Source organism: Mus musculus, chromosome 5 (genome assembly GCF_000001635.26).
Source record: "Mus musculus strain C57BL/6J chromosome 5, GRCm38.p6 C57BL/6J".
NCBI lineage: Eukaryota > Metazoa > Chordata > Mammalia > Rodentia > Muridae > Mus > Mus musculus.
In genome coordinates this window covers 110,540,925-110,557,270 of record NC_000071.6, presented here as the reverse complement: position 1 = coordinate 110,557,270, position 16,346 = coordinate 110,540,925, and the positions used below count along the sequence as shown (strand labels likewise).

Genomic DNA, 16,346 nt, shown 5'->3' with positions numbered 1-16,346 from the left:
GAGGGAGAGAAAGAGAGGGAGAGAGAGAAAAAGACAGAGAGAAAGACAGAGACAGAGACACAGAGAGAGACAGAGACAAAGACAGAGAGACAGAGAGCAGGCAGAGAAAACACTTTCTGATTGACTGTACTGATCGGTGTCCCAGTGTGATTGTGGGGCCTTGAAGGTGAGATGCAGTGGTACATAGACAGCAGGCTGCCAGTGTAAAGATAATCAGGGGCTGCAGGTGGCACCTCTAGGGCCCAGGACAATGACTAGCACTGGGTCTCAACACCTGGGTCTGAGCCTTCACTGGACTCTAGAAATTAGCCACCTCTGTCTCTGTTGCTCTGGCCTTCATCAAGACATGAAGACCACAGATCTCTCTGCACACTTCCCTCTGGGAAACATCTTGTATCCTGAGCTTGGCCAGGGGCACACTAGACAGTGGATATTATAGAAAGATAAATAAGACTAGGTGTATCACTTCAATGCGGAACACATCTGGGGAGAGACACCCAGGGGCAGGATGGAGGTGAGGAGATGACAGAAGAGACGCTGGTTGGCCAGTTGCATGTTTATCCCCAAGAGGATACTCAGAACCCACACTATAACTGAGTTTGCATATTTTGAACAAGAAAAAACATATGTATCTTCTTGAGATTTTACTCTGGTTGACTGTGTAAAAATTTGAATAAAAATGTATTGGGTTTACATGAAAAAAAAAATGGGCTCACCTAGTCATACAGACAGCTGGTCCAGTCTCTGCTATGAGTTCAGCCTGCCTTGTGCTCTCATAAGCATCAGTACCTGGCCAGAGTGGCCCTCCCTATCATTTCTCTCAGGGGTGAGCTACCTCAGGGATAACGCTGGGCTACAGAACTGATGCTAGGGTACTGACTGAGGGATAGCAGGAGGACCCCAGAGGTAAGCTTCACAGTGAATAGTGCCTGAGAGACGCCCACCACACGGCACTGCATTCATGTATGTCCTCAGGCCTTCCACGGCTGGCACTAGTGATCTCATGGGCTCCATTATCATGGGGTAAAGAGCTGAGTGTACCATGTCCCATGCATCTGCTGAAAGCATTAACTAAACGCATAGGATCTATACTGTATCCCATATCTGGTGGTTTGCTAAACTTGAATTAAAATGTCTTCCTTTCAGCTAGATGGTAGTGGTGCACACCTTTGACTCCAGCACTCAGGAGGCAGAAGGAGACAGATCTCTGTGCTTGAGGCCAGCCTGGTCTACAGAGCAAGTTCCAGGACAGCCAAGGCTACACAAAGAAACCCTAAACCAAAATGGTCCCAAGGCCCACAGCTAGGTGGGCCTGAAGAGTATCTAGTCCTCTTAAGTTCTGCCTTATTCCCACCCCCCTCCATGGCAGCTCAGACTCTTCCTAAGGAGGGCAGGGAAACCCAGCATGTAGGAGCTGTAACTGGACATGGATTAATGGAGCAGGGTGCCTGGCAGGGTACCTAGGAGGTCCTGAGACAAGGACCTCCCTTTATTTCCCTGGCACAACAGCAAGGCCTAGAAAGAACATTTGTACGTAGAATATGTATTTAAATGCACACTAGCAGCAGCTGAGGCATTCGAGGGGTTGTGTGGGCTGAACCCAGGGCTGTGGCCCTATTTAGTCAGTCAGAGCTTCCAGGATCCATGCTGTAGGCTCCAGGTGGACCTGACCCAGAAAGAGAGATGCTATGGGGCCTAATAGTTGCTATACCTTCCTTTCATGGTCTGGAAAAGAGATGAGAGACACCCAATTCCCCCTGGGCCCAAGGGTCCTTCCCCTAACACCAGCCATTCATACCAATGGGGCTGCCAATATAATACCCAGTCAGCACAGGACAGTGCACAGAGCAGTCACACTGTGCATGAGTATGTGGTCCACAGGGACCCAACCAACGAAATGCAGATTCTGGGACCACCCAGCAAACGAGGAGGGTGACCAATCATCCTCCCTACACCAACACCATTAGGCATGACAAGGTGACCCCTGACCTGTACACCCTCCCTCACCAAGCATCTGTTCTCATCAGATTGAGAGCATAGGATGCTCTGGCCAGGACCCAGGATCAGGAGTTAGGTGCCTCCCTCTATTAACTCTGGTCACACTGATGGCCTCGGGGAGACCGGTCAGGCTGGAGCCCCAAGGATCACCATACTCCAGCTTCCTCTGTACAGTCTTTGCAAACTGGTCAAGTTTATATTATTCAGCGGATTCCCTGAAACTGGCTCATGTTTTAAATTAAGTAAATTTGTCTCCTTTAAAATTCAAGGATATAGCCAGGCAAGGAGATTTGTTTACAATCACTCTTGTGAAATACTTTTTTTAAAAAATATGACCAACTTCTTTGCAAATTACACATACTTCAGCTACGATGACCTAATTTTTGGTAAATACGTGTGTATGATTAGGCAGAAGTAGGCAAACTCACACTGAGAGATTATAGAGTCCCTTGAGGAGATTTCTGAGTGCTTGTGACAAAATGCCAAGAAACCAAGACCAGACAGAGTCTTGTGACCTCAGTTTCTTCAAAACCATTTAATTTTTCTTGGATGATACTTTCGAGCCCCTCCTGGGTTTATCAGATAGGAATGTTTGCTTCGTATTATTCTCCACAACTGGAAATTGTTATTTGTTTATCAGTGTCTTAGTTAGGGTTTTACTGCTGTGAGCAGACACCATGACCAATACAAGTCTTATAAAGGACAACATTTAATTGTGGTTGGCCTATAGGTTCAGAGGTTCAGTCCATTATCAGCAAGGTGGGAACACAGCAGCATCCAAGCAGGCATGGTACAGAGTTGAGAGTTCTACATCTTCATCTGAAGGCTGTTAGCAGAATACTCGCGCTTCCTGATAGCTAGGATGAGGGTCTTAAAGCCCATGCCTACAGTGCCACGCCTACTCCAAAAGGGCCACACCACCTAATAGTGCCACTCCCTGGGCTGAGTATATACAAACCATCACAATCTGCCTCCATGAAAAATTTGTTTTAGCCACTGGCTATTGGCCTGCCACCTGGGGCTTACCCTTCCCGGGCAGCTTACCCTTGTGACTGTACACGTTACTCATGCGGCTCCTCTCAACCCTCAGAGTATAAGTTGTCTGATGCTACTGCATGAGACTTCAGTCCACCTTGTTTATCAGCTCCATTCTCCCAGATCCCACCTCCTCTAGAGCGGTGAGCAATCAAATTCTCAGTCAAACTCCATGTATGGCTCCCACTTCTTGATGAACGCCACTTAGGCAAGTAGTGTATTGCTACCAATGCAGGAAGACAACCTGCCTCATCTGTCAAAAATGCTAGTAATATAGAAAGTGAAAACATATAGCATCCAACAGCCAGTCATAGCTTCACACGTGCATGCACACAAAATGTATACACGCGTGCTTACAGGGATGGCCTCTTGAAGGTCACTAGGGAATCAGACTCAGAAACTACCATACGCTAGACAGTACTGTTGTTGGCTCTGCCTAGGAAGTTGGAGATGGCAGCGAGGGGGCATGCCCCACACTTTATAGATGAGGAGTACATATGACGCAGAGTTCCTTCCCTACAAAGCATATGGTAAGGCTATGGTAATTCCTTCAATCCCTACCAGACTCCCATATCCACCTCACAAGTGAAGAAATTGAACCTCAGACAGGCAGATGATGCCCACGGGGAAGGGTAGAGCTAGAGAGGAACCCAGCTGGTCAATGGCCACACTCTTAATGAAAACAGGGGAGCTTGGCCAGGCAGGGCTTCCCTGGGGACACGCCTAGAGTAGCAGCTGTGAAGGGGTTGCCTCTGGCAGATGGCGGGATCAGGGACAGTATTCAACATCTCATAATCCATAAATCAATAAACTAGACACATAGGACACCTGGGACAAAGTAGCCGAGCCCTGTGACTGAAGCACTGAATTTAGAAGCCCAGACTGGGACTTGGTCAGGTCATAAGCAGTGTGGATCAGATCAACACCCTCCAGAATGGATAGAGGGACGGTCCAGCTCTCTGGTTGCCTGGGAACCTTGCTCTTTCCCCTCTGATAATCGACAAATGCATTATTGTCCAGGTCACACTCCTCTGGTCTGACATATCCAAGAGAAATCAGTGATGCTTTTCAAAGCCAGCCAGCAAGGCAGAGGCCGCATCCTAGCTAAAGTCTGGGTGTCTGGCCTGAAGAAACGGCTCAATAGTGAAGAGCAATTTTTGCTCTTTCAGAGGACCTGACTTCAGTTCCCACCACCCATATCAGGTGGCTTGAAAACCACCTGTGACTCCAGGTCTAGGGGATCCAAAGTCCTCTTTAGCCTTTACAGGTAACACACATACATGCACACATTCACACACACAGATACACTCTCACAGACACACATAACATTCACATACACTCACAAAGACACACATACACACACACATGGGTACATGCATACATTCACACACACAAATACGCACAGACACACTCACATACATTCACACACACTCACAAAGACAGACAGACAGACACACATACACACATGCACATACACACACACACATCAAACAAAATGTTTAAGAAAAAAAGTCAGGCATCTCTCAGGGCACTTCCATTACCGGCTCCCTCTGTAGGAACCTCCCAGAAGCCAAGGATCACAGATGATACCTACGAACCTAACATGACACTGAGGAGACCAAAATAGGCTCTGTCTGCCTCCCCTCCACCCACCCCCACCCATCCCCCACTACTCTCATAACACAGGACAGTGGTCATGACCCCTTTGGCAAAACTCTTATCTCCAAAAATATTTATATCGTGAGTTCATATCAGTAGCAAAACTACAGTTATGAAGTAGCAACAAAAGTCATTTTATGGTTGGGAGTCACCACAACTTGAGGAACTGTGTTAAAGAACCACAGTCTTAGGAAGGGTGAGAGCCACTGCCATCCATGGATGGGGCTTTTGCATCTATTGACACCCACTCTGTTTCCTAGAATTCTCCTAAGTCACACTTGCCCTTCATTTACATCTCAGTTCACACATTTACTGGACAGAGTCCCTGGCTGTACCTTTGTGAGAGTCCTCAGCTGTGCAGCACGGCACCTGGGGGCCTGACATATGGTTTTCTTGGTTTCTCTCCAGTTGGAAGTACAGAAGTCTAAGATTCGGGCATAGTGAATAGAGTTCTGTCCCTGTGGAAGTTCTAAGGAAGGCATCCCCCCGCCTTTCTTTCTCTGCTTCTGGAAGATCCCAGAATCCCTTGGATTGTGGCTACACTGCTTTGTCCCTGCCTCTGACCTTATAAGCCACTTCCTGTATCTTCTCTCCATTTTTAAAAAGACCTATTTTTATTACTGCGTGTGCACATGTGCAGGCAGGTGCCCACCGAGGCCTGATGCAGAAATCTGATCCCTTGGGCTGGAATTACAGACAGCTGTGAGACACCTGAGGTAGGCTTAGGAGTCAAACGCCAGTCTCCTGAAAGAGCAGCAAGTGCTCTTAACTGCTGAGCCATCTCTCCAGCCCCTTTCTCCTCTTCCCATGGAGACAGATGTCATTAGATTTAAGCTCACCCCAGACAACATAATTTCATCTTCAATACCTGCAAAGACCTTTTCTCCATATAAGACCACATTCTAAGGTTTAGGGGGGATGAAAATTTTGGAAGGCACATTTCAATTCGCATCAAGCAACTCTCAAGCCCCTCACCTACCTACTTTCTCTGTCAATCACCCCTTTTCAGTATCATCTCTGCTGAAAATGGGCTCTGAATCCACCCTGTACCTCAGGGAGGTCACTATGTTCAGCAATAGAGCTACATAAGAAGAGCAGCTACCTGAATGGTCGAGCCTGCTGTGTTTTGAATGAATAGAGACTTTCAGCACAGTGTTGGGCATCACCAGACCCCTGTCAGTACAGGGTGGGCTTACAAGGCCTCCATTGTGGAGGGATCCCAGGATAAGTGCTCACGCATGACCCTTACACATCTCCGCAGGCTGCTCATCCTTTGCCAGTATGGGCATCCCACAGAACAGGGCTCTGTTTGCTTGGTCAGCAAGGGCTGTAGAACAATCCTGGGATAACCCACAGATGCTCCTCAGGCAGCAGAGAGCCTGGGAAGGTGCGGATGACCACTGTGTCCTCCTGGGTTAGAATTCAAAGCCACCCTTCCTCTGAGAAACCCTTGAGATGACTTGCAAAGTAGGTCTCTCCATTTGAAAAAGTTTCAAAGGGCTGCTCACACTCATCTTCACAGGGGTCAAGGACCGTGCTGAGAAGGTGGGAAGACTCTGCTCTCTGTCGCCCTCAGTGGTCCTTAATTCTTCCTGCAGGTAGTAACAGCATGTTTTCCCTCTCAAAGCATCTCTGCTTTTCTGAGGCAGTGAGGAAAATAAGCTGGTCTTGAGATGCGGAGCCTAGTTGCATTTCTTTGACTATTACTCCCCCCCCCTCCTCCTTCTTCTCCTCCTCCTCTTCCTCCTCCTCCTCTTCCTCTTCTTCCTCTTCCTCCTCCTCCTTCTCCCCCTCTTCTTCTTCCTCCTCTTCTTCCTCCTCTTCCCCCTCCTCCCCCTCTTCCTCCTTCTTCTCTTCCCTTCTTCCTCCTCTTCTTCTACTTCCTCCTCCCCTTCTTCTTCCTCCCCTTCCTCCTCCTCCCCTCCTCCTCCTCCCACTCCTCCTTTTCCCTTCCCCTCCTCTTCATCCTCCCCCTCCTCTTCCCCCCTCCTCCTTTTAATGTTTTCCCTGCAGATATATCCACACTGTACACCACATACCAACAGTGCCTATGGATGCCCTGGAACTGGACTTACAGATAGCTGGGAGCTACCATACAGGTTCTGGAAATTAAGTTCCAATCCTCTAGAAGAAGAGCCTCGGTACTCTTAACCACCCCAGCCCTCACCTGCAAGTCTGCTGAGGCAGATATGATAAAGGATTCACAGAGGCCTATTTTTATCCAGTTTCCAACCAACAAATGATAAGCCTTTTTTTTTTTTTTTTTTTTTTTTTTTTACAGTTCTGTAGTGTATCCCTAACAGACTGAAATAGGCTGATGGTAAGACAGATTATAAACATAATCATTCCATCCCAGCACCCCAAGACCGGGGCCACCACCTGTGAGTGCTTTCATACAAGTTTGCCCCTCCTCATCACCCCCAGATTCAGCTAAACCAGGCCCACTGCTCGAAGGGAGATAGCATGGCACTGTGCTTTGGCTTCAAGTCATAGGGTAGCTTGTCATATGAGGGCACAGGGGTCTCCATACAACTATAGTCAAGTGCAGTCAGTATCTCTGATAAACACGGGTGTCCACAAGACTGCAGCCCAGCAGTGAGAAGCAAGATAGAGCCAACCAAATTGCTTCCAAACTGAAGAAACCAAAACCAAAACCATTACCACAGCTGCTCTGAGAGCTGTGCACACAACAGACAGTAGAGTCAGAATGGCAGCCATTGCACACCCTGAATTTGCCCAGCTATGGAGTTGGAGCCATGCTCCAATGGGATAGCCGTTTGTTTGTGGGTTTGTTTGTGGTTATTTGTCAGTGGTCAGCAAGCTGTAAAGGGAGGGGAAGAGTGGGTGGGAACCAGCCAATGAAACAAAAAAGAAAATGCAGCTCTTTCCCCAGCTGCCATGACTCTTGTCACTTAAGTGGGCCATGCAGGACCATACACCCTGAGAAGAGTAAAAGCCAATGGGCTTGAACTGAGACCAGCCATGAGCCGCTTTGGTAAGTAAAGCTTGCAGGGGAACAAAAACCCTTCTGCCATCACCCGTGTTCCCTGCAACTGAAGAGTCCTTCCTGCTTCTCCAGTGCGCAGAGAAGATCCAAACAGGCCCCTTTCTGGAAGCCGATGCTCTGATCTATCCAGAGACTCAGGAGGAATGAATGCTGGACCTACCAATGGAAAAGCAAGCAATCCCCAGGCCCAGACCCACAAACTCCTCCTACTGCATTATCTTCTTGTTCTGCCGGTTACCACCTGCATAACAGAAGTAAATAAAAGGGAGGACATCCAAAGGAGAGGCTCACTGTGCTCAGCTTGTGTTCTCCCTTAAAACACATCTGCACTCTGAGGGAAAAAAAATGCTCTTGGTAGGACAGAGATCTGGGGCATGCCTTGTCTTGTCACACCTGGCACAGAAGCAGGTGGGAAGCTGCCACATTCCCCAGCCATGGATCAAGCCACCCCTACCTCCAGCACTCAGCACTCTGAAGCCAAAGGTTACAAGGGAAAGCCACACTATTGTTGATGTTTCTCCGCCCTTCCCCTCCCTCTAGCCTGTGCTCCAGGCTCTCAAAGTCCTTTATAGATGGAAATTCATTGTGCCCAACATGAGCTGGCTGCAAGAGGACTGGTGCTTACCAAACATCCGTGGTGTTGCTGCAATGAAGGTGACCCAGAACCCATGCCCTATGACAATTGCCTCAATTTTCCCACCTGGCCTCCAGCTCCTCCATCTTAACTCTACATAGGAGCTACTGAAGCCTATACTTCTAAGGCTGTGTGCACTGGTAAGCTTCAGCTGCAGGAAGCAGGAAAGGTCTGAGTAACCCAGAAACACAGCATGGGAGCAGGCATGCCCCTGCAGCATGGCTCTGCAGCATGGCTCACTCCACATCCCACATCCTCCTCACTGGAGCCGCTTCCTTTGAATCTCAACGGCAGGGCTGTGTGACAGTGTGTGATCTCTTCCAGAGAACGCTTTCATTCAGCGCTTCCGCCAACAAGCACGGCAGTGGAACACAATGGCCCAAAATAAACTTATTCTGAGCCATGTGGCACCACAAGCCTTTGATCCCGGGACTTGAGGCAAAGGCAAGTGGATCTCTGTGAGTTTGGCCTGGTATACATAGAGTCCAAGACACCCGGTGCTATGTAGAGAAAGGCTTTGTTAAAACAAACGAACGAACTTATCTATCGAAAGCAATGTGCAGCCCACTTACTCAAATATTCGTGGGCATGCCACTCTGCCTGGGTGTTGGGCGCTAGAGATGAAACCACATACAAATGTATTTAAAGGGGACCAAAGGAGCCAGGCGTGGTGGAGCACTCACTTGATCCCAGCACTCAGGAGGCAGGGGCAGGTGGATCTCTGTAAATCTGAAGCTAGCCTGGTCTACACAATAGAAAGACAAGACATCCAGGGTTACATAATAGAAAGACACGGTCCTAAAACAGTAAAAAGGGAGAAGGGGCCAAAGGACAGGAGTCTGCACAGGTGTAGTGGTCAGTGAATGAAGTAGGCAAGTACTTGGTCAGGAGAACTAGGCCAGCATGCCAGAGGAGGGCAAGCAAGCCTTGATGAAGCAGAGACACCAACTGTGCCAAGACTTCCATGGCTAGCATCTGGGGCCCATATTAAAATCTCCTGGTGTTTTTGTTTTTAACTTGAACTTGTGATAATGTCAGAGACACGGGTCCTGCTCCTTCTTCAAGCAACTGCACCTCCAGCGTCTTATACAACCCTGGCAAGTTGTTCCACTTCCTGGTTCCCAATTCTGTCCCAACCATGAGACCAACCGCAGCTTTGAATGTTACAGACAGTATAATGAATGCACTCGGGGAGGGATGGCACAAATTAGAGGGAATTAACAAGTATGCGAGCTCTGGTTTTAGAAACCACCCTTCAAGAGGGACCACCTACCTAGGTGTGAGACCCTGGGCCAAGTAGTTCCCTCCACCCTACGAAGCTTTCCACAACAGAGGGCTGTGCGTCTGCTCTGCTGAGCCTTCACACAGACTCATAGAGGGACACCCAGTACGAAGAAAAGGCCCACTTGTCCCCACACACATCATTAGGGGAAAGGGGTTGAATTCCCAGCATCGGACTTGGAAAACAGCACCAAGCTTGGAGGATTTCAAATTTACTGCTCCTGAGAGCCTGGGCCAGCCGCTCACACAGCCTTGGGGCACCAGGCTTTATGTGCAATTTAAGGTATTCAGAGGGTGAGTTTTTCCCATAAACATTTTTCCTTGCCTTGAGCACTGAATTTAGAAGCAATTCTCAAGCACATATAAGAGGGACTACGCACCCTTTTCCACAATGCCTCCAGGCCCTGGGAGACTGAGTCTGTACCACATTGGGATGTTCTGCCAGGGTAAGGTCATGGAGCCAAGGAGAATGGCATACTGCCTACACCAGAGCTCCCTCCTGTGCCTCCTGCCTCCCCAGAATTCCCTCTTCTCATTGTCTCCCCAGCCAGGAGAGAGAGAGTTCAAAAGAAGAATCTGGGCCCAGGGGATGTAAGCAATTGCTTCCTCTTACTTTTTAATGCCGCTGAGATAAGTATCAGTAGAAACCCTTGGGGATCAAGCCCACAATCTCTAGGATCTAAAATAGAGCAAGCTGTGCCAGGGAGAGCGGCCAGCTTCCTCCAGGAAGCTCTCGTGGCTTTCCTCCATGCCCTCAGTCAGAGGCCTTGGGCCAAGTCTGGAGTAGGGTAAGGATATCTCAAATGACTTCACTTAAACAGACAGCCCCTGGATAGTCTGTGCTTTCCCCGAAGGAGCCCACCTGAGACCAATGTGTTGCTTCCTTCCTAGGACAAATATTGAATGACAAACTGAGTTTAGAGTCTGCTAAGCTTATGAATCAGAGAGGAGGGCATGGCTGTTTCAGCCCAGAGAAGGAAAAGAAAAGGGAAGGGATTTAGTGAGGGGTGGAGGAAAAGGTACTATAAAGGAAAGGTGACGAAAGGAGGGAATGGGAGAAGAGAAGCAAGAAGCTGTCAGGAGCGTGGGAGCAGGGAGGAGATAAGCCAGAGGGAAGAACTTCATTCTGCCCGTCTCAATGTCAGGAAAGGTGATCGAGGGTCCCAGCTTTCCTTTCACCAAATACTGGCCCCTCTTGTCCTTGGGGAACTAGGGAAGGAAACAGCACATGAGGCTGGCCGGCCAGCGTGATGTTACACAAGCGCAAACGGTGCCAATGTTTTTATATAATCCTCTGGTTCGCCCCATAAAACAGACCATAACACCCTGGCAAATACACTTCAATAAAGCTCCGTGCTATTACGGGACCCAGCGTCTTCCAGAAGATGAATCACACTTGGTGGCGAGGCCAAGCCACTGCTCCAACTCAACTTTCTTCCTCTGAGCCTTCAGCTGAGTGGCTGATGGAGAAGCCACAGGGCTGGTCAGGATGGCTAGGGGGTCCAGGAGCTGCTGGGGGGGGGTTGTTATCTGAGGATACCCGAGCCACCTGGAACCCAGATGGCACTTGCCTGGAACCCAGTTCTCTCAGGAGACCCCAGTGACCCTTAAAACTTTTGACCTGAGCCCTGATGAAGATGCCCACCCAACCTAGTCACTGCCTAGTGAAGCCAGTTCCTAGCACTTGCAGAAAGAGGTTTGCTGGGGCTGTTTCGCAGAACAGAAGCCTGCTGGAGCTGCAGGCATGCACCAATTGTCTCCTTCCTGAAGCCTAACAAAGCTGTCCTTGGGGACAGAGCTGGTGCATTCATCCTACACCCAAAATGTAAAATATTCCATTCCCAACAGCTACAACCATCCACTGTGACCTGCTGTGACAAAGATGCTGAGTTCCCTCTTTTCCTCACAGAAAAGCAAAGAGGTCACCAGAAGCAGAAACTTTGGTGCCTCAGAGGTTCCCAGGCACCCTGACCTCAGTCCACGTGAACACTCCGCTCCTACCCAGTTCTGCTGGACACTTGACTCCATCTCTCCACACAGCACCAGTGGTGCCTTCCGTTTCTCCCACAACAGAACTTTCTGCAGGAGCCCTGAGCATCCTTGAAAGGTGGCTCTCCAGGCCAGAGGTCACACTGTAATAGACAAGACACGCACTGTGCCATGCAGAGGAAGATGGGATCAATCACTTTTAGATGGGCAGTAATCACCCCCTCCTTCCGTATCTCCAGGGAGAGGAGTGAGTCCGGTCTAAACCCACAGCTTGGAAAGGCTCTCTGGGTCCTTGCAGGGAACCTCGGTGTCACCTTCACCCTCACAGCTTTGTAAGGTACCTCTGGTTCCTGAATGTGAACCTAGGCACGGTCTGGACCTCCCTCACTGTGGATCTAGGTATTGCCTGAGCCCCTCACTACCCTTCTGCCAACTCCTCAGAGGCTCTTCCTTGAGAAGTTAGAGTTCTCTTGGGTAGTAACTTTGGAGGCATTATGCGGGAGGCAAGGGACAGTTCCCAAGTGTTCACAGGATGAGTAGATAATGCAGTCGCTCTATTACCGCCGCCCTCTGCCAATGAAGGCCTCCAGCATTTCCTCTACAGGACCCAGGGTAGCTTCCACTCGGGACCCTGGAAGATATTGTGGGATGGGTGTGGACAGCCACTCCTGGATAGAGTAGTGTCCTAACACGGGACCCTGCCTCCCCTCCATCCCGCGGCTCACCATTCAGCTGGTTGTAGACCACCTCCTCCAGATGGTCCAGGCGCTGTAGGATGGCCTCACGGTCGGCCAGAGCACTCGCCTTGGATAGCCGATTGCGCATCCGGCGGTCGGTGCCTCGCACGACCTGCACCAGCGCCTCAGAACGGTCCTGCAGGCGGCAGTACACCGAGAAGAGAATGATGCCCACGAACACCAGGATGTTGACCGTCAGCAAAGTTTTGATCTTCCTGGCCACCGCCATGAGCGCGGCTCGGACGGGGCCGCCTCACCCGCCGGGCATCCCCGGGGCCCCGGGGCCGCAGGAGCCTGGGAGCGGCCGGCCGCGGTGGGGACCATGGGCTGGGCAAGGGCGGGAGCTGTTCTTTCAGCACCACCGCGCGGGCTCCACGAGCCAGGCCGCCGCGACCCGCCCTTCTTCAGCGCGCAGAAACCGTCCGGGGATGCGGGTACAGGGCGCCGCCCGCATAGTCAGCAGGGCCCGCCCGCCGGGAGCTTCCTGGGCCGGGAGGCAGCGCGAGGCCTTAGCTGCTGCGTCCCGCTCCTGCGCGCCCCGATCGCTCCTGCGCGCCCCGCTCCTGTGCGCTCGGCTCCTGCGCGCCCCGCTCCTGCGCGCCCCGAAACCACGGCGCCGGTGCGCAGTGACGCGGCCTGCGCTCATCAGCATGCACGCGGCGCCCGCTGCCCCGCCCGCCGCCCCAAACCGATCCCGCGCGCCACCCCTGGCCAGGATAGGCCCACGTGGAGCGAGGCCCAGGGCGCGGCACCACTCCGAGCTTCAGACCGCCCTCCGCGCCTGGGCTTATTTTAGGGGACAAAACCCAGACTTGACCCCTAGGAACACGAAGCCTTAGGGAACGCCGGTCAGGACTGTGCTGTGGGGTGCACGCTGGGGTGTGGTGAGGTGCCTTTGTGCAGTAATGAGTCAGAGCCACCTAGATTTGCCTGCCCACCGCTCCTTGTCAAACCTAACCTGATTGGTTGCCCTCTTCTGGGACCAAAGGATAAGAAAGGAGAGTAGAGTAGGCTGTAGATTGAGCGATCCTATTGTAGCATCAGGCCAAACAAATAAAGGAAACACAAATCTTGACCAGGTGTCCCAAGTCCTCAGAGTTCAGGTGCACGCTCAGCCAGAAGAAAAACAACAAACACCTGCCCCTCCATCTCTAATTTAGCCCCAAACAAACAGTTGTAGATGAGACTGCTGGGATCAGAGGAGAGATGGCAGAAGTCACACAGCCTGGGCTGTGAGCCTGAATCACACAGACTGTGAGCTTCTCCTTTATACCTGGCTACCACTGAATCTACAGTGCCTGAAATGGTTTCTGACACGTAGCTGGTACTTAGCAAATATTTGTGGAATGAATAAATGATGGAGCATTTCCGAGGAGCTTACTTTGTGGTGGGCTCTGCTCATAGAAGGACAAGGTCTGTGGGACTTTGTAGCTCTTGGTTCAGCATGAGTATTTGTGCATGCATGTATCTCGTGTGTGTGCGCACACATATATCATGTATAAGCATGCACGTTTATGCGTTCACTGTGTATGTGCCCATGTGTTTGCATATGTGTTCATGGATATGTGCTTGTGTCTGTGTTACACATGTGTTTCTGCGTTCGTAACTTTCCTTTGTATATGAATGTGCACATGTACAAAGTGTGTCTGATATGTCTCTACATGTTGTATATGTGTGTGCATATACGTGGGATGTCTTCATAATGTACAAGCACATGAGTAGTATGTGATGTGTCTGCATGTGGGTGCATATATATGCATACATGTGCTGTGTCCTTGTGATTATCCACGTGTGCTATGTGTATGTGATACATGTGTGTGTTTGTATGTTCACAGTGTGCAGTTTCTATGTATATATGTGTGTGTGTGTATGTCCATGTCATATCTGTTCACATTCGGGGGAATGGGTAGAGGCTTTGGCTCTTGGTTCAGGCATTCTTTTCCACACTGTCTTCTCCACAAGCCAATGTGTTCTGTGTAGCTTAGAGACATCCAACTTCTCAGTGGAAGCAGCGGGAATAAAAGCCACACTGCTTCTTTTCTAAGTCTCTCCTTCCTGTCAAAGAAAATGTGGCCTGTGTAGTGACACACACAGGTAGGATTTGCTGAAGGAGGCAGAGGCAGGAGAAATCATGAGTTTAAGGCCACTCGGGTCTACAGAGTGGGTTCCTGAACAGCTAGAGCTACACAGAGAAACCCTGTCTCTAAAAATTAAAAAGAAAGAAGAAAAAAGAAATTGCCGGAGTCTAACGCCTGCAGATTTTAAATCCCCAGGGACGTAGATGTGGTGTTGGCACAATGAAGGTGACCACAAGCTTGTTGTACAGAAGGCTCTGGATACCTCAAGCTTCTCTGTATTTATTTCATTTCAAAGTCATAAAACATACAGTTTCAATTTTATTTCCTCAAACATGTTCCAAGAAACCAGATCAAAATTCTCTGCAGTTTTCTCTGTAAGTTTCTCTCTCGTATGCTTTATTTTCCCCAGGCAGATATTTAAACTTACAGGCTCATAATTAAGCACATCTCTGTGATCATTGTGGTTGGCACTGTGTCTTAAACACCTACCACAAGCTTTTATCCAAATCTACAAGGACAATATCTTTATTTCTGTCCCGAACAATCACTGCCATAATAAAATTTATTCCACTGGCACTAAATCTGGTTGAATCTTGACCAACCTTTTCTATTTTCTAACTACTTCGGGTTTTGGCATCTACATAGATGAGTTCCTGAACTAATGTCTTCATATCCGTGTGTATTCATTAACTTCCCTAATCCATTCTTGCAAGGGCTACTTTCTCAGTCAGTGTGCATTATGCACCATTCTGAGAATAATTATGTGCCCCGGGGAGACTGCATGATTTCTATTCCATTTGTCATAAAGATTTCTCTAAGTTTTCAGTTGATTCAATAATCATTATTTCAATTCCATCATATGTTTTTAATAAACCCACCTTATAATTATTAAGAGATTTCTATTATGCAATTACCTCACCCAAATACAGACAAAAAATGATAGAAAAGGCTACCAAGAGGATATATACTGTTATACTAGAGGAAAGGGATTGCCCCACAGCCAGTCCAGGAAAGACAGCTGAGGTTGCAGATTCTGTCACACTGGCCAGGGGTACAGGAGATGTTCCTTGGATGTTTCCCACAGGGAGAGCCATCCTCAAAGTATTCAGACGATGCTTTCTGGAACAAAGCATGGTTTTCACCAAAAAATATGTCTCTGAGACTCAGGAAGGCTCCAGCCACTGGGACTGAGGCCAGGGCTCTGAAGTCACTCACCATAGAGATCGCGCCTTCCGAGATGGAGCCTGACACTCCTGACACCTCAGGAGTCTAGGACTCCTAGAGCGTGGCTCACAGACACTGATCTGTTTCCATAAATTGCCATTGCTATGTCCTGACTTAATGTGTTGTTCTGTGGATAACACACCAGGGCCTGAGATGTTACACGTTTTCAAGGGCAGCCTTTAAATCACAGAGCAGAACTTGCTGATGCAGCTTTGGGTATAGGTACTGTTCTGGGCTGGGATGTCTACTGGCTGGTTATTTCTAACACTAATTGGATGGGAGTAGAAGTGGGTATAGCCTAACTTTCTGCCAGAGAAAACTGAGGCTCCAAGAAGACTGTATCCATACCCAAGGTCGTGCTGGCAGTGAAGTCTTGGTCTGGATTTAAGCCCAGACAACTTGGCTCCAGAATCAAATTTATTAGTCACTGATGCTCAAATAAAAAAAAATCAAAAACTTTTCATTATATGTTTATGGAAAGTGATGTGAATGTGGTTCATGTGAATACCCAGCAGCAGGTCCTGAGTCAGTATTTGGCTGAGTTCCACTGGCAGTGTGAGCAGACAGAACCTAGGGAAGAGCAAGAGGAGGCTTCTGTGAAGGTCCAAGAGGCCCGGGAGAGATGCTGAGTGCTTAGTGTTGAATACAGCCTGGGGTCCCAGGATGTAGAGAAGGCAGCACTAGTGGGGAGCAGGGAGCCTGAG

General features: G+C 49.3%; 1 protein-coding gene across 2 annotated transcripts in view; it reads right to left on the bottom strand.

Annotated features, from left to right (window-relative positions):
* Nucleotides 1-13,239, bottom strand: part of Galnt9 (polypeptide N-acetylgalactosaminyltransferase 9) — a 77,352-nt gene extending 64,113 nt beyond the window's left edge. The window contains exon 1 of one of the 2 annotated variants that reach the window (XR_389273.3): nt 12,329-13,239. Coding sequence is in view for 1 of the 2 variants with exons in the window: in NM_198306.3 (NP_938048.2) it covers nt 12,329-12,569 (241 nt within the window). In the remaining variant the exon portion in view is untranslated. The remainder of the gene's footprint in view (nt 1-12,328) is intronic. The other variant, NM_198306.3, reaches the window with a different exon arrangement.
* Between the last annotated feature and the right edge of the window lie 3,107 nt (nt 13,240-16,346).